The sequence below is a fragment of the Trypanosoma brucei genome, chromosome 11 (genome assembly GCF_000210295.1).
Source record: "Trypanosoma brucei gambiense DAL972 chromosome 11, complete sequence".
NCBI lineage: Eukaryota > Euglenozoa > Kinetoplastea > Trypanosomatida > Trypanosomatidae > Trypanosoma > Trypanosoma brucei.
In genome coordinates, this window is record NC_026744.1 from 3,458,800 (window position 1) to 3,481,289 (window position 22,490).

General features: G+C 49.1%; 8 protein-coding genes and 3 non-coding genes across 11 annotated transcripts; 4 read left to right on the forward strand and 7 right to left on the reverse strand.

The window, feature by feature from the left end:
* Nucleotides 1-2,382: 2,382 nt before the first annotated feature.
* On the reverse strand, nucleotides 2,383-4,569 carry TbgDal_XI14590 (hypothetical protein, conserved; the record flags this gene model as incomplete). Its single annotated transcript, XM_011782302.1, has 1 exon — nucleotides 2,383-4,569. The coding sequence occupies one exon, from the start codon at nucleotides 4,567-4,569 to the stop codon at nucleotides 2,383-2,385; it is 2,187 nt and encodes a 728-aa protein (XP_011780604.1).
* Nucleotides 4,570-4,910: 341 nt separating this feature from the next.
* On the reverse strand, nucleotides 4,911-5,243 carry TbgDal_XI14600 (hypothetical protein, unlikely; the record flags this gene model as incomplete). Its single annotated transcript, XM_011782303.1, has 1 exon — nucleotides 4,911-5,243. The coding sequence occupies one exon, from the start codon at nucleotides 5,241-5,243 to the stop codon at nucleotides 4,911-4,913; it is 333 nt and encodes a 110-aa protein (XP_011780605.1).
* Nucleotides 5,244-5,263: 20 nt separating this feature from the next.
* Nucleotides 5,264-5,572, forward strand: TbgDal_XI14610 (hypothetical protein, unlikely; the record flags this gene model as incomplete). The annotated part of the gene is made up of 1 exon (XM_011782304.1): nucleotides 5,264-5,572. The coding sequence occupies one exon, from the start codon at nucleotides 5,264-5,266 to the stop codon at nucleotides 5,570-5,572; it is 309 nt and encodes a 102-aa protein (XP_011780606.1).
* Nucleotides 5,573-8,895: 3,323 nt separating this feature from the next.
* On the reverse strand, nucleotides 8,896-9,834 carry TbgDal_XI14620 (hypothetical protein, conserved; the record flags this gene model as incomplete). The annotated part of the gene is made up of 1 exon (XM_011782305.1): nucleotides 8,896-9,834. One exon carries the CDS (start codon nucleotides 9,832-9,834, stop codon nucleotides 8,896-8,898), a length of 939 nt encoding a protein of 312 aa, XP_011780607.1.
* Nucleotides 9,835-12,686: 2,852 nt separating this feature from the next.
* Nucleotides 12,687-12,757, forward strand: TbgDal_XItHis01. The gene has a single exon. It is a non-coding gene; the product is annotated as a tRNA-His (tRNA).
* A 61-nt stretch (nucleotides 12,758-12,818) lies between these two features.
* On the forward strand, nucleotides 12,819-12,890 carry TbgDal_XItGlu01. The gene has a single exon. It is a non-coding gene; the product is annotated as a tRNA-Glu (tRNA).
* A 59-nt stretch (nucleotides 12,891-12,949) lies between these two features.
* Nucleotides 12,950-13,022, forward strand: TbgDal_XItPhe01. The gene has a single exon. It is a non-coding gene; the product is annotated as a tRNA-Phe (tRNA).
* A 639-nt stretch (nucleotides 13,023-13,661) lies between these two features.
* On the reverse strand, nucleotides 13,662-14,201 carry TbgDal_XI14630 (hypothetical protein; the record flags this gene model as incomplete). The annotated part of the gene is made up of 1 exon (XM_011782306.1): nucleotides 13,662-14,201. The coding sequence occupies one exon, from the start codon at nucleotides 14,199-14,201 to the stop codon at nucleotides 13,662-13,664; it is 540 nt and encodes a 179-aa protein (XP_011780608.1).
* A 1,169-nt stretch (nucleotides 14,202-15,370) lies between these two features.
* On the reverse strand, nucleotides 15,371-15,721 carry TbgDal_XI14640 (cytochrome c oxidase subunit 10, putative; the record flags this gene model as incomplete). Its single annotated transcript, XM_011782307.1, has 1 exon — nucleotides 15,371-15,721. The coding sequence occupies one exon, from the start codon at nucleotides 15,719-15,721 to the stop codon at nucleotides 15,371-15,373; it is 351 nt and encodes a 116-aa protein (XP_011780609.1).
* Nucleotides 15,722-17,726: 2,005 nt separating this feature from the next.
* TbgDal_XI14650 (membrane-bound acid phosphatase 1 precursor,putative) lies at nucleotides 17,727-19,301 on the reverse strand (the record flags this gene model as incomplete). Its single annotated transcript, XM_011782308.1, has 1 exon — nucleotides 17,727-19,301. One exon carries the CDS (start codon nucleotides 19,299-19,301, stop codon nucleotides 17,727-17,729), a length of 1,575 nt encoding a protein of 524 aa, XP_011780610.1.
* A 1,460-nt stretch (nucleotides 19,302-20,761) lies between these two features.
* TbgDal_XI14660 (cytochrome c oxidase subunit 10, putative) lies at nucleotides 20,762-21,112 on the reverse strand (the record flags this gene model as incomplete). The annotated part of the gene is made up of 1 exon (XM_011782309.1): nucleotides 20,762-21,112. One exon carries the CDS (start codon nucleotides 21,110-21,112, stop codon nucleotides 20,762-20,764), a length of 351 nt encoding a protein of 116 aa, XP_011780611.1.
* Between the last annotated feature and the right edge of the window lie 1,378 nt (nucleotides 21,113-22,490).

Here is a 22,490-nt window from a genome sequence, read left to right on the forward strand (position 1 = left end):
GCTGCTGCACCTCCTACCTCCGTCCGTTTCCCAATGAAATCGTAGCCACGGACCACTTCCCGGAGAGCGCAAAGAGAGGGAGGAAATGGGTGAAAGCTGCAAATTCTAGAAAATGGTAAGAACGTGCGCCAATATCCTCCTCAATAGGCGGCACCACCACCGAAAAAAAAACAGGTGAAAAATACGGAATGTGGAGCTGCTACGAGGACTTCCTCTAACAGGCGTCCTCTCCACAGCTCCTCCGCAGCGCTAGTTACTTCAGCTAAGATCCACAGGAGGTAAATGCACCCACAACGGGAAGAAACTCATCATAAAGCGTAGAAATTAAGGCAAGAGGAACAAAAAATGGGCGAGAGACAATGTGAACGAACTGAAGAGCGGCACCGTAAGAGATAGGAAAGCACACGCACAGATTCATAAGTTAAAGAGAGAAGAGTAAACGCCCACAAACAGTGCCATACCGCGCTGCGTCAGCGTTTAGCGTGATTTAGTGATGCATCTAGGTGGCACATGTTGTCTAAAACACACGTGCGTATCGTCCTCCACTCACAGGGACAAGCGGGGTGTCTTTAAGGGGGGAAATGCACGGAAGAAGTGTATGCTTTCCACCGAAGGTGTGCTGGCGGCAGGCGGTCAAACAAAAGTGACAAGATGGATGAAACCGCCGTTGTGATCCCGCTACCCGATAATACACAAAAAAAACGTTAATTGCCTTCAAGTGTCCCCGCGTACGAATCCCATCCCATTTTCCCGTTACGCGTAGCACCTCTCCCGTTTCCACAACCTGCGTGGGGTCCCATGATCTTGATAGCATCAAGGGCAACCATCCCGTCTACCTGTCCCATCGTGAGTTGCGTAGGAAGGAATGAAGGGGAGACAAACCGACGGGACAAAGTAAAAGATAATAGAAGAGTTGCGTAGTCCGAAAGAAAGGGAAAAAAGTAAGAGAAACAAGGAAAAGTATCAAAGAAAGGTGGAACGGGAATCAGGAGGATCTTTCATCAGAGAGCCCTTGCACTGAAGAATCCATTTATGTCAGCCGGATAACAATGAAAGATTGAGGAATAGGATGGTTACAGTGTCCCTCTCCCTTCCAGAAGCGGGGCAGTCACGGCGACGATCCAACAAAACAAAACACGAAAGGGTTTAAACAAGTGGACCACAAGTGTAGTACGTACGTTCTGACAACTGCGCGCCTTTGGTGGTCGCAGCCTTTCTGGCACCACTCTCCTTTCCCCTACTTCACCAGACCCTTCTGCGATGCCTAAACCATTTCAGAGTAGCGACAATGTCCTACCTGCTACACTTCTTCCTTCCCTTGTCTTTCCTTATTTACCTACTGGCTTCCGTCCCCATCACATCCTCTTCCCGTTCCTCACACTCCCTCCCTCCCTCCCTCCCTCCCACACGCCCGCACGCAACGTCGAAGCCCCTTCTCGCTTGATTGCCCCCATGGTCCCAAACACTTATCCGTCTCGCTCGATACTCGCATCGGCGACAGTTCAAAGGACCACAAGGCAGTATGGCCCGTCTTGGCACATGCATTGTGGCGCTGTGCAAGTACTCAATTGGCCATAATCAGGGAATGAAGCAATTACCCAAATGACTTGGGTCACATCACCAAGACCTGAGGCACAACGAGTCGTAAGAGCAGAGATAAGAAATGAAGAAGCGGAAGTGGCACAAAAAAAAATTAAGTGAGGGAGTCAAAAAAAAAAAAAAAGGTGCCACAGGCAGTGATAATATTTAAAAAAAAGTGAGAAGAGATAGGGGGTGCAACGAAAAAAAAAAAAAACACAGCATCAGTGCGGACGGCGCACGAGCTGGTGCAACTTCGAACACTTTCGCCTATGCATGCACGCATGCGAGCGTCTGTTTGATCTCAAACCCGCATCCGCCAAGTGACATGACGGCCTTTATATAATGTTGAGGTGCACGAAAGTGACCGCGGTAAAGGAAAACCAGTGAAAGTGAAGAAATCTTTAATCTCTAACTGTAAATGATCTATCTACGAAGTGTGCTTCAAAAAAAAAGGTCAACCTCGGTCTGCTCTCATGCATACAAATACGCACGCGGGTGTGAACACAGGTGGCCGGACGACCAAAAACAGCCCACCCACGAAGCGGAAGGATTACTACGAGGTAAAATAGCCTGTACCACCTTGTCAGTACTCCTCAAGATCTGTATAACAAGGAGTTATTATTGTTGCTGCGTTACTTCCTTCGGGCCATTAAAGGCACCAGACTACCGACGACCCGCACGTAAATTGCCCTCCAAGAAAGGTTTTTGCCATCTTATCACACATCCTCCCGCCCGTCTAAGGGGGTGCCGCTCCATTCAACCGTTTACCAGCGGCGCCGGAACGCGCCAAAAGCGAAATAATCATATGAAGTACGCGGCAGACACACTCAAATCTTGGGGTGTGAAGGATGATCTGTGATGCCTCACACAATCTGATAACTTGGGGGTCGCATTCACCTCCTCGCTGCCTACTGGTGTGACGCCCGTTGGTGAAAGCGAAGCGTGAGTCGAAAGGCCACTACCCGCAGGTGTCAAAGGGAGATGCAAATACCCCACCGCCTGTCCTTTTTGAAGCGTAACTTGCACTGGGGATAATGTAGCACAAAAGTTAGATGCAGAAAGGCCAGCTGCAACACCACTACCGGCAGTTTCGCAAAAGCGGGTGGACGGCACACATGTTGGTGTTGCTTCGTCTGATGGCCCCATTTTAGATCCGTCATCGACAGGTGTCCACTGGCATAATAATTCCTCTGTAGTCTCGCCCTCCGTCCCCAAAAATATCGTCGACAAATGCGCGTCCCGCAACAACCCGTCAGGGCCACGTCCTCCACGTGGGCTGTTCGTCATCGAAGCGATGGCCTTCGCCGTTACACCGCACACAGTCGAGCCGGGTGCTCCCTTGTCATCCATTGCCTCAGAAAAATCAGTGTGATACGAAAAGAGCGTACGGTTAGGAGGGTACCAAAAGCTATCCTCCTCTTCTTCCCCCACATCCTGCGATCCATCCTGAGTTCTCGCACCCCACGGCCCATTGCCCCCCACAAGGGCGCACCAGGTCCCCGGCGGGGACACACCGGGGGATTTGCAGTGGGGTGAACTCGTTTGACGCACGTGTGCGAGGAAAGCCTGTTGAAGCGACCGGAGTTTCTCGCGCTCAGAATGACTTATTGTAACTGATGGCACGGGAGTCGATGTGGCATTCGAAATGCTACTGTTATTGGGTTCTTGGGCACCATATGCTGCACCGGCGAACGGAAACGGGAGATTGCCATCCCCGTCGAAGCCCCCAAGGCGCAGCTCCCGCGGTGTTAGTCCGATTTGCGCAGCCTCACGAATATCGTGCAACATGCCCGTGACATCATCCCCGTCATCGCTGGTATCCACGTCGTTTTTGAGCCCCCACACAGCATCCTGTCCAACAACACCGTACATGGGCACAAACGCATCGTAACACGCGAAAGCATCGCCTTCTAAATCATACATCCATGGCGCTTGCTCCTGTTGGTCCCCAAATATAAACGGATCCGGGCCGCTTCCTGTTGGATAGACCCCATCTGTACCGGGTATGGCACACAGATTGAAGCCATCCACATTTGAATGCTCCTGTCCCATGTGGGTTTGGTAGCCTCCGTAGGTTGAGAACATCCCCGCGGGCCCCCCGAATAACGGCGGCTGAGGATATCCAAAGAATGCAGTTCCCATGGAGCACAACTCCTGCGATAGCTGATCGCGATTCTTCCGCTGTGCCACATTCGCTCTTTGTACAGACGGGGCATTGACCGAGAACGGCTTTTCCTGTCTTGCAGGACGGCAAATATCCAACTTTCCTCCCCGAGGGGGGTGGCGAAGCATCACCTTAAGTACTTCAAGACTGTCACCCGGGAGTCTCCCCGACTGGACCAAAGATATCACGTGTGAGCGGAGATCAGAGATGGTGTCGAAAGATTTTGTCGGCCCATGTGGTTGGGCTCGCTTTTGCTCCCCACCAGCGAGACCCACGGTAACCTTAGGGACGGGCACCCCCGTCATATCCACGTTTTTGGTTTCCTCTCCAAAAGTTATTGACCCATTAATTATATTCTGAGCGGATGGCTGCTTTCTGTTGTGGTTATTTTTACCGCCCTGTTGGTGCCGCTGTTGCCACGACGAGTACATTAACAGCAAGCGACTAACCTCCTCAATTGTTTTTTCCCCATCAGCCGCACTGTCGAAACCGGTACCATTTCGCTTCGCGCGAAGGTCTTCCAGAGAAACATCCGTTACCACTTTTGTAATAGAACCAACTGGTTTCGCCCGCCGGCGCACATGCGTGGTGTTCACAGGTTTTTCCCTCAGGCCGCTCGCAAACGCATCACCAGCTGAAACAGTGGCACCCCCATTGTGCTCCACAAGCTGAGTTGCTGCGTTACGTCCATCACAATCAACACCAGCACGGCGCTGCCCACGCCGACCCCTCCGGCATCTCGCAGGAGGCACTGCTTCACATACTACAGCGGTGACTCGTTCACCGTTCGCGTTTTCAACAGTGTCTTTCACTGGAGACCCCATACAACAACTTTGTTTCCTTGTAACACGTGATATGTAACGTTGTGCTAGGTGAGCTTCGCCAGTGATGTTATCCCCACGAGCAAATGAAAGGTACAAAGAAGCAATTAATAGAAGAAATAAGCACAAAAATCAGCATCACAAACATAAACTCGCGGAAGAAAATTCATGTGCCCACATGAATCTCAGTAAACTCTGCAGCACGTAGAGTATGCTGTAACTGCACTTCACAAGGAATAGCAGAATACAAAAAAAAAGACTTCACCTAAGCCGTTAATTTATGCAGTACTCACTGAAGCAGACAATGGTGGAAAAGAATCTGCTGTAACCCAATGGGAGGACGCTCAGAAGGAAAAAACAAATAACGGCTTAAATGAGCAAACCACTAAAACGGAACCCCATGTTCTGTAGACGTAACCTGTGGAAACGCCAGAGATTAGTGGACTCGAGTCATCAGCATTGCTACTGTCCAGAACATCTGTTACGCCATGCCGTTCGGCACACACTATTTTTTTAGAAAAAGATGCGAAGCAGTAACTTTTAACCACAAATGAGTGGCTCCGCGTCGAGAACCGTTTACTGACAAATGACGAGCCGTAACGAGGATAAAATGCAGCACATGAACGATTCCCCTCATTTAAAAGAACATTATGAGTGAGGTACCAGTGGTGCCACATCTACATCTAAGAGATGGTTTATGCACCTCAACGTAATTTGCAAATATCAACGATATATGATCGTTTTTTGTTGTTGTTGTTGTTGTTTTTCTGTGAAGGGAAAAGGGGAAAGCAACATACGCGGTACATGTATATATGCTTTAATATTGATAAACGGTGAGTCGCGTGCGCGACTTAAGAAGAAGAACGACGTCACCGCACGGCGTCCCCAACTCCTGCGAACGCGTTTGTTGCTCTCACTCGGAAAGAGCTGTCATTCATCCGGAAACCCTAGCGGAAAATCACCACGGAAAGGTGGCGTCGGCACGACAAACAATCCACAAGGTTAGAGAGAGGTGAGAGTGTCACACGCCTCAATAGTTACAGTGAAACCACCTAGAAACACCTCAAAACTATATGGCAACGGATATGCATCCGCAAGGTGATGATATGGTTCTGAACGGTAAGTATAAAAATGCAAAACACGCACGCAGCCAATATGCACAAAAAAGTCTTAGTAATTACCGTACTCACCCGAAACCAAAATCTCGAAGTCGTTTGTACACCTCGTCCCGAAGCTGATAAATACCCAGGCTCTCCAAATTCATCACATGAGTTATTGCATACCATAACTAACCACACATATGCGTACATTATTACTGCGCCAAGCCTCGTGTCACGATTACCAAAGTTTCATTAATATTGAGCATAGAAACGGTGAGAATCGATCGTACATCAATTTTAAATAGTGCGATCACACGCTGTGTGTCGAGTTAACGATCAGAAGCTGACTACTGTCCCCGTGAAAGGGAAACTTGCACGCGAAACTGCACCTTGACCTCCACCACCGAAACGGAACGTGAGCATCCATGAGTGACCAAATGAAGCCACGGTACCTCTGCATGTATGAATCACATGTCACAGAAGGTGAGACGTACATAAATAAGAAAACGAGGACTCCTCGTATAGAAAGGATTATTAGTACATTACTTGCATTTCCCCCGTTGTAGCCAGTTTTGTTGTTGTTTAGTCAAAGTCTCTAGACAGCAGACCACCCCGTAGAGTGGCATAAGGAACCATGAGAAAAGAGCAGCATGCAAGCAACGGAGCCAACAAGTACTTGAATACCAGTAGCTCCCCCAGCCGCCATGACAACCCGACAGATGCCACACCCTTCTGTGGACCATATTAAAGACCTCATTTAAGATTTGACACGTTAACGCCGTATGTTATGCTTCAGCCCATCGAATTTGCGGAATGTCTGCAAAATTATCCCCATATTTCCTCAAAACACGATGCTGTTGTTTCCGAGTCAGTAGGGATCGCACCTCTACACCATAGGCAGCAGATGATTTCCATATCTTATGGGGAACACGACAACCTCAACATAAACACGATTCATCTTATCCAGTCACGGCGCCTACCTTTGATACTATAAAGAGATAATATGGATAATAATCGGGGGTCGTACACGGAAACCCCTGTAAGATATCATTGGAGTGCATATCACTGTTTATTCACACTTTACCGAAACCGGGTGCTGCGCCATAACGGCACAAGAGGGAGTATTATCTGGTATACCAAAACTAAATGCGTAAGGACTACTACTCAAATTTCTTTGAAGCCCTTATCCACTTCTGCCACCAACACCGGCGTTCACATACAGCTCGTAACCTCTCCCCATGGCACAGTAAGCAGGAACACTAACACATAAACAAACAATATAATTTTTTCCATGCAGGTAATCCGACAATACAACAACCCACTGGAATGATTTTCTTCATGCTAACTTTATCCCACGTTGAAAGGGGGCCGTGTCACACCAACAAGGCTGTATATAGATAACATGTATGCAAAGTGGCTCTAACTCCAGTTTATCCTTAATACCCATCATTTCGGAGAGGCACCAGACTAGTGTTTTACAAACTTAAAAACCGCGACTGACTTGTGTCCCCATGCACACACATTTAAGCCATTTAAGCTGGGGAAACTGCAAACCACAGCGTAACATGTAGAGACTGTGAAGGGGTAGAAAAAACGAACCGGAAATAATCCGGGAGATGTTTCCAATAAGCGTCAAAAGAGGATAACACGGAGGTATTATCCAAAACACTGGTCAGTGATAAAAGATTTCGTCAAGTGTAAAAATAATATCATCAGATGCTACTCCTAATTCTTTTAATGTTGACACAATCCGACCCATGTAAGCCTTAAATATTACAGCACAGCAAAGGCATACAGTAGTCACACAAAAATAAAATACAACCCCAACCCACATCGAATTTCCTCAAATGTTAAACAAATTATCGCGTTCATTGTAGCGTGGCAACCTCCATAACCAAGTTTTTTTCCGGGTATGCAGAAGGTTGTGGATAGACGAACTGAACGGAATTCTACGCAAGCAAATCCTACAGAAGTTCTGGAGTACTTTTAACACCTCAGGTGTCCGTAATATTCGGCGTATTTTCAAAGTTTCAATAAAACCGAGATACGTCACTGGCTATTTCCGATATAAGAGCGTTCTTCACAAAATTAACAGGAAAGGTGTTTCAGCAAATGCCGTATATCAGTAGGCACAAAAATGAGCATGTAAATCATTTTCTTTTCCCCGTTGTAAGGAACAGGTACCAGCGGGGATTGCTGTAACCGACTCATACTTTGTTTCGTACATCGATAGCCTGTGTTGTGATGGAGAATGAGGTTTCACAATTCTTTTGACATGCTCTGTACACCCTTTCACCAAGCATGCGTGTTACAATTCCTCCTCATTTTTAACATATCATTTAGGCCTAGAAAATTCTAAAGCCTGTATTGCGCCAAAGCCTACGATGCAGTCCCTTGGACTAAAGTAATCATGTGCATGGAGGTGGTCCTGTTCCTGCCTAACACCGCGAGAGCGGTACTACAAAAAATGAAGATAAATGAAGGAACCATAAAAAAAACGTTTGGTGAAAGGTTGCATAACTGGAAATGCCCTTCCCCAAATCGGATCCCACCAAGTAATGCTCATTGCCACGTTGTGCCAAAAAGGGGGGCAGTCGGTTATTTCCCGAATCAAACCACCCCAATGTCTACGTTGAGTTTAACCTCTGTCGGGTCGGTAAACGAGCAGAGTAGTAGAGACATTAATTTCAATGTCAATCAACTGTGAATTTTCTCACCCAATACCCGAAAGATGCAAATACGGAAATTTTACAACTGAGTTCCCCGCTCCTTGTATGGCACAGATCAACGTCTTAGGAAGTCTAGACCCAACTCCTCCATACCCGAATGTCTATGACTGAGAAACACAACCAAGTAAAATTAATGTGACTCTTTTCTACGTGTCAGAGTGCACGCCGATGAACAGAGATGGACTACACACACCACCAATTGTTAATGTCTACAAAAGGTGTCGCCAGGTGAGAAAAACAAAACACTTAATCTCAGATAATTTGCCTCAGCTGTGAGTTCTACCAATGTGCAAGAATTTCAATTACGTTTGCCTGCACCACCGACTTGCAATACACGTCCCCGATTCTCTCTTTTTTATACGAACCCTTAAATGGATAAATCAACGACAATAAGGAAGAGCGGAAATGCTGCAAGAGGTAGTTGATCAATTGTTAATATAAAGTGAAGTTCGAATGTGGGAAAAAAAATTGCCGTGAAAACAGCAAAGGAAACAGAGTAGTCACAAAAACAGTTGTGAAAACGAGACATCGCAATAGACACATGCCTTTGAAGGTTGATTGGGGTGCTCTAAGTAGTCTAACCTTCCATTTTTCTCATTTGTCCGCTTAGCGGAGAAGTGGATGGTTTTCCTGAAGTTTGTAGTCCCTGGTAGCGAGTTATACTGGTATCCGTGTTCCACACCAAGGTGTGCAACCGAGGAACCATCTTCGTTAAGGTGAGCAACATAAGAATATAACATATTTTTCCCCGTAAAAAGATGCCAATGTGCTTCAAGGTAGTTCACCGGACACCCTTCCTTGCATACATATACCCTTCCACGAGTCATCCGACGAAGTGAAAAGTGGCGACAGCCAAAAAATGCGTTACGTATCCTCCCAGTGTTTAAAAGTGTTCGTTTCGCAATGTCCTTTAGATTTTCCACTGAGGCAAAATCGTCGGTACAAAACACATCTTGAGATTCAACGGGTGCTCCTGCGCCTGACTCACTCCCCCGCTCTGCTATGTTTCGCCTAATTTCCCTGATAAGAAGGTCCTTTCGCTCGTTTCGTTCCAAACCGGTGCGGGAGGAGATGGGAGGATGTCGAAATTGCGAAGAACTCAATTTCGCCTCATCCAAGCTCTTCTCTATATATGAAAGCAAACGATCAGAATCACCTAGCCCCTGTGGGTCACCGCCAAAGACGTACTGCGGCTCCGAACCGGAACGGTGTTCAAGTTTGAATCCAATTATGCTAAACAATGCTTCTACAACCGAATCGGGTATACCCCGTACTGCGCTCTGAACAGCCGCATTATTCATGCGAACGGCACGAAAAGTAGGATTGTCGGGGTTTAGAAGAATATTTGCTAAAAGACGTCGAAACAGCTTACTTACCGCTTTGCTAAGGGCATCCGGAGCGCACTGTGCGATTATTCCATCCACCTCTTCCAAACGCATAACACCTTTATACAAGAAGCAGTGCAAAGAGAGCAGAGGAAAATGTCTGAAACAAGGAAAGCCTCTTCACAGAGTCACCTTCTTCCTTAACACGTGAATTCGACAAGAGGCGTTTTGAATATTCATCACAACGCGTGGATGTAACCCCGTCGCCGTACGGAACCGTTGGGACTGGCCAGGACCATTCCCATGACAGAAGGGAAGCAGTCATTCAGAGCCAAAATGTAACCACGCTCAGGCCTCGTTTGGGGGAACGTCGTCCTCCCTTCGAAACCCGGTGTCACCTGCCTGGTTTGTGAAAAAGAATGTGCTCACCAGAAGTGCTGTTTTCGACAAACAACCTTCCTACAGCCGCTGTGCGGGTCGGATCAGCATACCACTCTCCACCAGAGAGGTCGGCAACACAGAGCAGCACCGAAACAGTCGTCGACGAGCAAAGCCGCCCACACAACGCTCTTCCCTCACCCCATACAGCTCGCGAAGGTAATTTTAAAAGAATAAACGGCAATCACAGGGCCGGCCGACAGGAGCACGGCCCACCATGAAACCACGAACAGTCATGCACACGCCGCGCAGCAGCCAAGAGGGCGGCACACGGCCCCGCCCATCCCTCCGGCTAACCCGGTCCCTAGATGCCTCTGAAACATGGCCAAGAAAAACAGCGGTGTCTCGCACCGACCGTCATCCCACATGAATTTTTAAAGAAACACACTGGGACAGAAAAATAAGCCCAGTCAAGCTGGCGAGCCGGCTATCCCACAAAAAAAGGAGGAAGCCCGTCGCGCCGCACAGGGCAACACAAAACGGCCGCGGGCCGGCGCAAGCACCACCCCCCTCGCCCTCGCCGAGTTTGGGGTGCCCGCGGGGGACGAGGTCCCCACCAGCTTTAAATTCATAGCAGCGAGCGCACCCGCCGCACTTACTTAGCACGTCGCGGGCTCCGCTTCCCACATCTCCTAGGACCACTGGCGGCTGACTTTGGCGCGCCGACCACCCGCACAAGCACACCTCGCTTTGCAACATCTCGAGCGCAACGCCACTCGACGCTCCCACTAACGCGGTCACAGAGGCTGGACGCATTTCTGGATGTGGCATAGTCCTATGTTCAACAATGGTATCCCCTTTTGGTGAGATGTCGGCCCACACTTTGGCAAGGTGGCGAAAGAGTAAGGTCTGGAAAATACCAGCTTAGGGACTTTTTTTCGGAGAAATACAGAGTTCTTTTTTAAAAAAATTTATCAGCCCTCACACTGCGACAGCGATCATCCGAATACCCCCACGGGCCGCCTATACAAATCGGGGAGCGAAATCTACCACGGACGCAGCCCCCGCTCCATTTCAACGGTGCCGTGCTGTATCCTTAACCTTCGTGAGTAACTGAGCCGCATGTGCTCGGTGAGGACGTACCGTTAAACACATTCTGTGCGGCATGGAAACAGTTAGACGCACTTCCGGCCTTTCAACCCGACTACAAGGTTGGCACCCTCTCCGATTTTTTAAATATCTTTCCAGGAGCCCTTTCTTTGGTCCAGCTCCCTCCCCTACTCATGCAGCGCCCTTGCTCGCCACAAAAAAATAAGAGATGCGTATGTCAAAACTTTCTCTTCCTTACCTTTTCCTCTTGCCAAAACGCTCTTGCATGTGCCAGCTATATCGTCCCTAACCCTAACCCCCCCCCACACACACACACACGACGCAATCACACACTCCGTGTTGCCGATCTTTCTGTGCATTCTTCTGGCAACTGTCGCATAAAACAGCGCAAACTGACACCATCGCTCCCTTCCGTGCTGTCACACCCTCCTGGAAGGCGTTTTGTCTTCACCAGATTATGGACTGGTGGGCAGTTTATCGAGCCCACCATTTCGAACAGTACGAGTTTACGGCCCCTTCTCAGGAAACATCATATCCGCTGCTGCCAGATACTGGAATTTTCCCGCCCGTAAGATTCGGACAATCTACTCGTATATTGGGTTCCTAACGGTGGTCCGTTACCGAAAGCGAGTGTCGATATACGTGGGGATGCGGCGAAAAATACCGCTTTGACCAAAACTCGGTCGGCCCTCGCCTTCACACGCAGCCTCATAGCCCTTCCACTGGAAAACTAGATCCATTTCGATTTGATATCCAGCTTGATTTCCACATGGAAGCGCTTCGGTTTACGAAGCAATACTTTCTTTTTGTTCCTACCTCAAGAACAAGTGCACCGAACTGTCCCCTCATCGTTGAGAATCACTTCTTCAGCCACGAGTTGCAGCAGAGGAAACAGGGTAATTTACCCCATCTTAACTCTTCACACGAATATAGGATCGATTTTGATACCTTTAAGAGCATGTGTGCTTCCATGGGGAAAAGTAAAGGAATAGTAACACTCCCCTTTCCAAGCTCAAAGCATTTTTTTCAGCCCGTACACCACCTTCCAGAAACTTCCCAGATTGGACGGAAACTAAACTATAAACTGTGCTTTTCCTAGGCTATCTATTCCAGGAGCAAAATAAAAGGAAGAAGTGACACCTCTACCATGTGGAAACGCAAACGTTGCCGACATAGCCGGGTCGGTGGAGCTTTGTTTTCCCAGGCGCCCTATCTCCGTGTACCCGACTTGGGGGCTACACGAATGTTTTAATGGGTAGAAAAGAACGTGAGTTATCCGTAACTACCGTTTGGAAAATTTTCTTTAAAGGAATCTACGGTTCTTGCACAAATGGATCCACCGGATCCACCTATGGACTGGCCGACCGTTTATCGCCGCGGCAAGCGACTTCTTAGCAAAATACCGCATTACCGGACTCGCTTCAAAAACCTCTACAGCTACATCTCATAAAACGCTTGAAGGACCGCGCGGTTACGGCGGGAAGATAGTTCAGTGGCAGAACATCAGATTGTGGCTCTGAATACCCGGGTTCGATTCCCGGTCTTCCCTCACGTTTTCTTATGATTTCGGACATAAACCCAGCTGATTATACGAAAAAACGGCATATCAGTCCGGTATAGTATAACGGTTAGAACATCTGGCTTTCACCCAGAAGATCCGGGTTCGATTCCCGGTACCGGAAGTTTTTCGCAATTCAATGCGAATATCCATGCCGAGGCCAAATCAACGAGTTGGCCCGAAGCCGCGATAGCTCAGTTGGGAGAGCGTCAGACTGAAGATCTGAAGGTCCCTGGTTCGATCCCGGGTCGCGGCAAAGTTTTTGCACATCCTCCGTTTTTTCCGATTCATCGGCCCAGTCGAAGGAGAGCTCTGAGCGACGAGTCCAGTTTTGACAGGGTTCCCGCGGCACGGAAAAGAGCCCAAGAGGGTGCGCATTGGCAACCACTTCGTGGAAGTGGCGCAACAATCATTTTGCACCTCCTCCCACATCGCCTCTGAGCCTAACGTGGTTGCGGCTCCGTCACCACCGAATCACGGGGCCCAGCTGCCACAAGTGAAGGGAGGCAGAGAGTGCAGCTGCGGACCCTCACTAGTATCCAAGCGACTGGCACCGAGCGCGCTTGCGAGGGATGCTTCCTTTTTTTTAAATCTTGGAGTTATTCGTGTATGGAAAGGTGAAGGTCGGCTCCTCTCAAACATTTGAGGCTGAGAGGCGATTGGAAAAAGGTCTATTCTTTCTTTTTGGGAAACTACCTACAATGGTTGCAGTGCGGTCCGTGGGCGAAATATTCTTCACCCGCCTCCGCGAAGGTGCGTTCGGTGTTGGCATTATTTTTACCCACCGTGAGTTTACTTGGCTTCAGGAAGTTGCATGCCCGCCCTTAGGCAAACAAAATACACTTACGCCACTAGGCGGGAGACCAGGGAGAGAGATGGATTCGGTCACGGCCCTCTACTTCCGCTTTCTTCTTACCCTTGGGAGGGGGGATTTTTCAGGAAATTGGGCCATGCTTTCGCAGGAATTACGCCCCGCTGGTGCGGACAAAAGCCACCATCGTTGAGCAAAGCCGGTGCTGTCGGCAGAATTTTCGCGGCACGTAGGTGGCCACGGGACCACCCATGACACGTGCTCGTCACCCCGGGCCAGCGGGGAAAACCCCAGTTTCACGGATCCGCTTTCCACTTCGCAACGCCTTCCAGGGGAGTAACAACGCGTGTGGCTGTAGGCTTCCCTTGAAGTATTGGGGCTGGGCGCCGGCGCCCCATTGAGGTATTTACCACGGCACTCGGCTGCCGCATAGAATCCGGCCACCGCACTAGCTGTCTCTTGACCGCGGCCGTTAGCAGACCCCCGGTGCCACTCCGGCGCGCACGCCTTTATTGGGATGGATGCATCCTCGAATCGAGCATCCACGTTGTACTTCCCCACGGAAGCAGCAAGAGCTGAAGGTAGCTTCCCTCGCCCCGGGGTGATAGGTCGCCATCGTCCCATCAGCACAAGAGAGCACCCTCACTGAGGGTTAGCACGCTGCGCCCAGGGGGGGGGGGGACCCGGCTACACACTCCTCTAAGTGGATATTTTCTTCCACGCAGAAACTGGGCCACAACGACCAGGCCAATTATTCGTTACCCAACGCAAAATACCCTTTTCGGAGAGCAGCAACACCCATCCCCAGAACGGCACCGCCCCCCCCCCCCACGCTAGAAACATTATCCACCGACATGCATCCCAACTCGCAGAGATTGGGAACGCGCATCCAAACATTCAGCAACAATACGTGGTTAACTCCCGTACTTCCCTACATCACTGAATCATTTCACTCTAGCCAAAACAAATTTAGCGTACATGTTCAGTCAAACTCCAACAGAGGTGTCCTCCCCGGACGTCCCCACATTTACAACTTCACTGGACATTAACCGCGTTAACATACGTATTCAAAAATCATACCCCAACCACAACCCACCAAAGGCGCCGTTTTGTGGAATAAAATCGAACAGTCGCCACATGGGTCAAAATATTCGCTAGCCTGCGGAATGCATTCTCCTGTTGAACAGGAGCTGAGACCCCCGATAATGCAGTTAAGAAATAGAGTGAGGTCCACACATAATCAAAGACAGTCCGCTCCCGATCTGTGCATGCGTGAAGCAGCAATCGGGTAGCCGCATCCGCTACTGGTATTGCATTAGTGAGGTTACACCGCCTCCACACCACACCTCTAAACTCCAGTGGAGCACATGAGTGCCATCCTAGTGCAGCAGTACTCGGTGTTCTATCCCTTCTTCCTTCACTGCTGTGTCCGGAAAGCAACACGGGGTCTAGAAAAGAGCAAGAGGAAGCGACAAAAGGTGAGTCTCCGCTTCACGTAGAGTGCCATCAACAGGGAAGAAGTCAGCGAAGTGGAAACACCACACACGCACACGTGCGGAGCTGGAAACTGTTCGAAAACAAGTAACTAATAAAAGGCGTTCGCTCAAAATATTAATAACAATAACAAACTACTAGTACCCATGCTTCCCATTTTTTTGTTTCAAAAGCTAACTAACATATTCACTACCTACGTTAACACTAAGTGGGGTCACATTAAGCTCCACACAGCACCAGAGCCTGCGATGAGGCAGAAAAGTGGTTGTTGGACTCCAACCCATCCGTTGCCGCTGGGGCTACCAGCCGCGATGGTAGAGGTGCTCGGGCGAACCAGTTAGTGTACACGTTAGGTGCCGGAAGAAATCCTGCCGATCACCGCCCCAGAACAGGTTGCGCCGCTCATCTGGTGACATATTTCGAAAGTCACCCACAGTCGGATTGTTGTTGATCCGCACGAACGCTAACTCCCGCATGTAACCCATATCATCAAAGCGCCACTTTCGGGCCTCCGTGCGGACGGCAAACTCCAGCGGGTCGTTGTCCAGGTACTCAATTTCAATTGGCGGCGGCGTTATAGGAAAATGGAGAGAGCGCGCTTGTGGAACCGAGCAAGCACACGCAACGCGAGAGCCAGCGCGACGCAGCATACTTTTACCTTTGTTTATTAATGTCAATAACTTCGCTAGATAAAGGAAGGGGAAAGCATGACGAGCAAAGAGGGACGACGGTGGTACTTGTGAACTCACTCGGTTACAAACCAATGTATGACACGACTCGATGCATCGTAGACTAGAAGTTTAATCACCAAATACACGTTGTCAGGACCGATCGACGAGGTTTCAGTGCGCACTCCCAGACCCATTCGAGGGAAAGAGTGCGAAAGAAATTTTGTTTTCTTCACGTGCACATGCTTTAGGGATGCACAGTTGCAACCACAGCACAACGCTACGGGTAAATAAGTACCCCTTGCTGCGAACAGAATCGGTCACTTCACGCCATACCATCCAAAACTAGATCTTAGCACACACACACACACACACACACACTGATGCGGCTACGGTTGATTAAGCTTTTCGTGGCTGCGACCTCCCCGCCGAACCTCCAAGCAGCCACTGCAACCGAACACGTCGAAGAGAATGGTAACATCAGCACACTAGCTTGGGCCAGACTGCGCCCGCACATCCCACCGACGATGCCTCGACAGATGGGTGCTGACTGCGCCAAGCGTCGCAAGTGTGCCACTCTCCGTGACTAACACAGATACGTTTCGGAACTTCACCGATCACTACGTAGTTGCTGGACGCGAGCGGATCCACGTAAGGCCGGGCGACGGGTTCAGCTGCCAACACAGCACCCTTGACTGTTATTTCTGAAATAGATTGCGGTCAAACGCCAAAAAAAACTGCACTTGCCTACAACTTCCATACCCACCTACGGCACGCCGCCATCGCATTCCATCCATCACACCGAACCGTGCGTTTAAAAAATCATCTTAAGCTCAGCTGGCAATCGCCTTCTGTATCAATCCCAGAGGGTTGAGCACGCGTGGGTGAACCGCAAAACGTTTGGACGTAGGGTCCTACGGTCGTTTCCTGGAGGAGCAGGATTATCAAAGATTGACGCGCGTGGACCTCGGCCCTCATACCCGTGAGTTGGCACTTGTGGCTAACAGTCGCCTCCTAGACGAGATGGGCCACGACACCGTAACCGGCGCCACGGAATGGAGAAACGGCCGTATGGACCCCGGATTAGCACTCAAAACATGGTCACGCACCACAAACATTAAAGTTATGACGGGGAATCCAGCTGTACCCGACCATCAGGACTTTAGAGTTAATTTGGCGCGTTATACCTACTCGAGGTTGGGAGGCCTTTAACCCCCTGTCGCCCGCTTATCCGATGGGAAGGACTGGCTCTAGGTAAGCGTGGCTGTGCGTTAAGTGGGACTGATTTCCACCTTGTTCCGATTCATTTACATCTCACCTGCGATTTGGTGGGTTTCGTTACGCTAATTTGCAGGGCACCAAAAGCCACTCACGATAAACAGCCCCGTCGCGCGACGGAATGTAATCGGGCGCAAATAAAAAAAGGAAACGGATGCGGCAGATCAGTCGCATAGAGATTCAGGGGTAAAGCAACGTCGACGGTAGGTGTCCCGGGTTAAAAGGTGGGAGGAGGCATTGTACTGCAATCATATTGTTAGAAAAGCATACCGAGTGCAAAAGGAAGGGGTCGGTTTTGTGCCCACTTACGCCACACCTTATGATGAAATTAGCTTCAAATAAACGTAGTCTCTCTGTGTGTGACAAACGACCATACAGTCCCGTTCGAAATGACTCACAGAAATGGCAAACGCGGAACTCAGTTTTACAAAGCACAGTACATCATTTCTTGGTTTATTTTTTTTTTTTTTGAAATACGTACGATATGCGTTTGGTCGTGTGGGCGCAACACCCTTGTAACAGGACGTGTGCATTTCTACTCTTGCTTCCTGTTGTTACTCAACAAAGTGGGGGGAAAGGCCCTTGCGCCTGGGAAGGGAAAGCCGACCCTGCTCCGAAAGCGATTTTCCCTGCAGGCATTACTGCCTTCTCTCCCAACGAGCAACAGTTGACGGAGCTACCGTCTAGGAGTGGATTACGCGATTCCCATCTATGGGACGGGGCCATCACTCCCTTCCCGAGCGCGGTTAGCACGACCGGGGTGACCAAGAGGTGGCTCCTTTTCGTTCGAAGCCACACCCTCTTCGATGACTGGTTCCTCTTCACGTCTTTCTTTATTCCGTGAGAAGCAGAGTAGTGAAACGACCACACAGACACAGACCAACACAATGAAAACAAGTAGCAAACGCCATTTCATGGTAAAGTATCGACCTCCGCTGAGGCTTTGTATGCACTCCAAAGTAACACTATTGAGTGTGTAACCGCTCCCACAAGCCCATTCAGGGCACATCCGCCGTAGTGCTTTGCAGGCTTGGTTGGGTGACTCCCTTTTTTCCCCCGAGCAATCAAATAGTTTCCGATACTTATCGTTGAGGTAGCAAAGTCCAGCAGGATCCTTTGGCTTGGTGAAATCCACGAACCGCTTGAAGTCGTGATAAGGGCATGTGTTGTTTTCAGCATTGTAGATAGAGTTCCGCTCATCCATGCACTTCAACTGAAAATCGTCCCACTGAAACAAATACTTGGTACTAGGAGTTTGGCCCGGTGCCCCACGCCTTACACATACGACATACCCGTTCGCAGCATCATCGTATAGAAGCTCAAAAGCGTACAGTTGCCCAAACGGAGGCAGAAATCCATCGAAAGTGGAGTCTCCAAGGGTGGCCGCCAGTGGTGCGAGGGTTACGTCGTGTGCACTGTAGTGGTAAAGCTTAAGCGTCGTTGTGCCATTCATGCGACTCTCAGCGTTGAACAGAATTCGTTGCGCCAAGTCCTGTCCTTGACTGCCCATGTTTACGTGTGTTTTGTCAGAACTGTTATACCCAAATTCCTCCCTGAAGCAAAATTCTGTCACATTGCGTAACTGCTTCACATGTTGCAACAATAGCGGATGCTTAGCAATCCGCCCGTCGGCCTCCATAGAAGCACCTATGTCAAACAATGTTTGGGCACATTTACACCTGTCTTCTGGATTGGCACACATACCCTCACTGAATACCTCCTTAGAAATGGACAGAAGCGTATCGTATTTAATGAATTTGTCGGTCGTGGGGTTGCACACGTTCCGCCACCACTCAACGTCCAAATTCAAAAAAGCGTAGGTATATGGGTTGCTGTAGCTGCGCTGCAGAACGTTTCCGCGATCATACCTAGTGTAGACAACTGGAAAGAAGGTATTCTCGTCTGGAAACAAGCCCTTCAGAAGACCTTCTGCGCTTTGGATCGTTCGATTAACATAAGTTGACTCGGTGTGAGACACACTAAGATTGTAGCTTGTTGACGGGAAGAAAGGCACCGAACTGGCGTTATTGTAGTGCTCGCGCAAGAACTTTCCCGTATTAATTAGCATCGTTAAACCCTCACGAGTTAGAGATCCACACGGCTCGCCACCGCATATCTCGGTTGCGTTGTGTGGTACAAGGGGATACCTAGCTCCATGGCGATGCACCAGCTGAACAAGGTGTAGCGTTTTGGTTGGTTGTGCAGCGTATGAATGTATGTGCAGGAAGGTGAAAAACACACAAACCACAGCCAGGTTAACCCAAGAGCCCTTTCTCTCCTTCATTGTTTAACCTACCTGGACACCTTAAGAGAACTCAAAAGCGCATGGCGTTAAGTTTACCTGTCCATTAGCACAACACTTCTGGATTACAGAAATATGAAAAATAAAACAGACTATCACATAAACTACCCAGCACTAATGTGGTCTGGTCCCACATAGAAACACTGCCACGATATGCAAAAAAACTCTGTTGGAATAGTGCTTCTCAACATCGGAAGCTTAACCTTGTGGTCGTCTTCCCTCAAACGTACGAGCGATGCGGGCATCAAGGGAACAGCAAAAGCAAAAACACACCTTTCACACAATACACGGGAAACTTGACGGCAGATATAGTGGCCGATGGGGAATCTAAGCACCATTGGGGGCACACCCTCCGGTCTCGAGTTGTGAGATTCTTGATTCTGCAAGGGCCCGTCTACGAACAGACGCGCGACGCTGCACATTTGGAGACGCACCCATTCAACGGCCCGCACGTGGTCTGCACCGACGTTGAATTGACAAAAGGAGAATAAACTGTAACGTTCCAATACGAGGCATGGGCAACATCGGGAGGTGTACAGCCGGGTAGAATCCACATGGCATTCGACGATTACGCAACAATCAAAAGGCAACGAAGGCTCAAAACACCCCGTCAACTTCCTACCTGTAAATTTTATTTCGATCCCCCGTGCTCCTGATCAGCAGCCGCTATACCGCTCCCAGTCCGCAGTGGCTACAAAGACAGCCACCTAACCTTATCACACATTACATCGCAACTACATATAAGCAGCAACCATCCCAGAAAAGCAAGTCAGCACCAAACCGGTTCCCAGACGTATTGGATAGCAGAAAACTATCAGCAACCGCACCTACTAATCAAGAAGCACCCATCGTCTCAGGGGTTAAGAAATAGAGTGAGGTCCACACATAATCAAAGACAGTCCGCTCCCGATCTGTGCATGCGTGAAGCAGCAATCGGGTAGCCGCATCCGCTACTGGTATTGCATTAGTGAGGTTACACCGCCTCCACACCACACCTCTAAACTCCAGTGGAGCACATGAGTGCCATCCTAGTGCAGCAGTACTCGGTGTTCTATCCCTTCTTCCTTCACTGCTGTGTCCGGAAAGCAACACGGGGTCTAGAAAAGAGCAAGAGGAAGCGACAAAAGGTGAGTCTCCGCTTCACGTAGAGTGCCATCAACAGGGAAGAAGTCAGCGAAGTGGAAACACCACACACGCACACGTGCGGAGCTGGAAACTGTTCGAAAACAAGTAACTAATAAAAGGCGTTCGCTCAAAATATTAATAACAATAACAAACTACTAGTACCCATGCTTCCCATTTTTTTGTTTCAAAAGCTAACTAACATATTCACTACCTACGTTAACACTAAGTGGGGTCACATTAAGCTCCACACAGCACCAGAGCCTGCGATGAGGCAGAAAAGTGGTTGTTGGACTCCAACCCATCCGTTGCCGCTGGGGCTACCAGCCGCGATGGTAGAGGTGCTCGGGCGAACCAGTTAGTGTACACGTTAGGTGCCGGAAGAAATCCTGCCGATCACTGCCCCAGAACAGGTTGCGCCGCTCATCTGGTGACATATTTCGAAAGTCACCCACAGTCGGATTGTTGTTGATCCGCACGAACGCTAACTCCCGCATGTAACCCATATCATCAAAGCGCCACTTTCGGGCCTCCGTGCGGACGGCAAACTCCAGCGGGTCGTTGTCCAGGTACTCAATTTCAATTGGCGGCGGCGTTATAGGAAAATGGAGAGAGCGCGCTTGTGGAACCGAGCAAGCACACGCAACGCGAGAGCCAGCGCGACGCAGCATACTTTTACCTTTGTTTATTAATGTCAATAACTTCGCTAGATAAAGGAAGGGGAAAGCATGACGAGCAAAGAGGGACGACGGTGGTACTTGTGAACTCACTCGGTTACAAACCAATGTATGACACGACTCGATGCATCGTAGACTAGAAGTTTAATCACCAAATACACGTTGTCAGGACCGATCGACGAGGTTTCAGTGCGCACTCCCAGACCCATTCGAGGGAAAGAGTGCGAAAGAAATTTTGTTTTCTTCACGTGCACATGCTTTAGGGATGCACAGTTGCAACCACAGCACAACGCTACGGGTAAATAAGTACCCCTTGCTGCGAACAGAATCGGTCACTTCACGCCATACCATCCAAAACTAGATCTTAGCACACACACACACACACACACACACACTGATGCGGCTACGGTTGATTAAGCTTTTCGTTCATGTGTTGCGTCTCAGATGGTAAGGAGCATATGCCCCCGTTAGGAGGGTAGAGAGGTTAGAATACAGGAATAATGAAGAACAAAGGGAATATGCAAGTCCGTTTGTTGGTTATATCGCTGTAGAGGAGTGTTTCAAATGTCTTGTCGCACGGTGTTGCTGTATGTCTTTCAGTATACCATTGAGAGCCTTGGGCCACCCACAGTTGGAGGATACCGATGCCATTGATATATGATGAGCATTAGCTGTAAGCACAATACATTTTGTGTCGTAGTTCAACTTGATCATTGAATCAGGAACTATTGTGGTTTGAACCCTGCTTCCGCTTTTTAAAAAATATAATGGCTTCCGCGACTTTTCCTCTGGTGACCTTCGTGCTTAACCTCACAATTTTGAAGGCCTTAAGCGGAACTGTAGCCTTTTTTGTGCTTAGATGCATAACCCTTCCAGCGTCGGTTGCAAGTCGCTGTGGAGTGTTTTGTTTTTCTATCATCGTTTTCCTTCTTATAGGGCTGGGTATACCGTAACGGAATGAATCATCCGTGCTCAAAGTTCAAAGGCACGCGAAGCTCCCTTCCTACGTGGTTCAACCGGGGTTCGAAGTTCATCTCCACCCACACCAAATAATGTGATACAAATCTCTCCGTATTCTCTTTCTCTCAGTTCTCAGAAAGGACAACGATAGCCAACTGTGGGGTCACCTGCTGCATTCACAATCTGGCGGCTACAAGCCTTAAGTATATTTGGACAGTTCTGCGTCACCAGGATGGATTTGACATTGTCACAATTCTGCAGCTTGGATTAAATATACTGTGTCAGCTCAACAAGTGGTTCTTTCCAGTGGTATGTAAATAATAAACGCTCCAGACAAACCACACTCAAGTTAATTTTTTTTTTCAGTATAATCACCTCACCACTTTACGAAGCAGAACTTAACTTCGTCCTC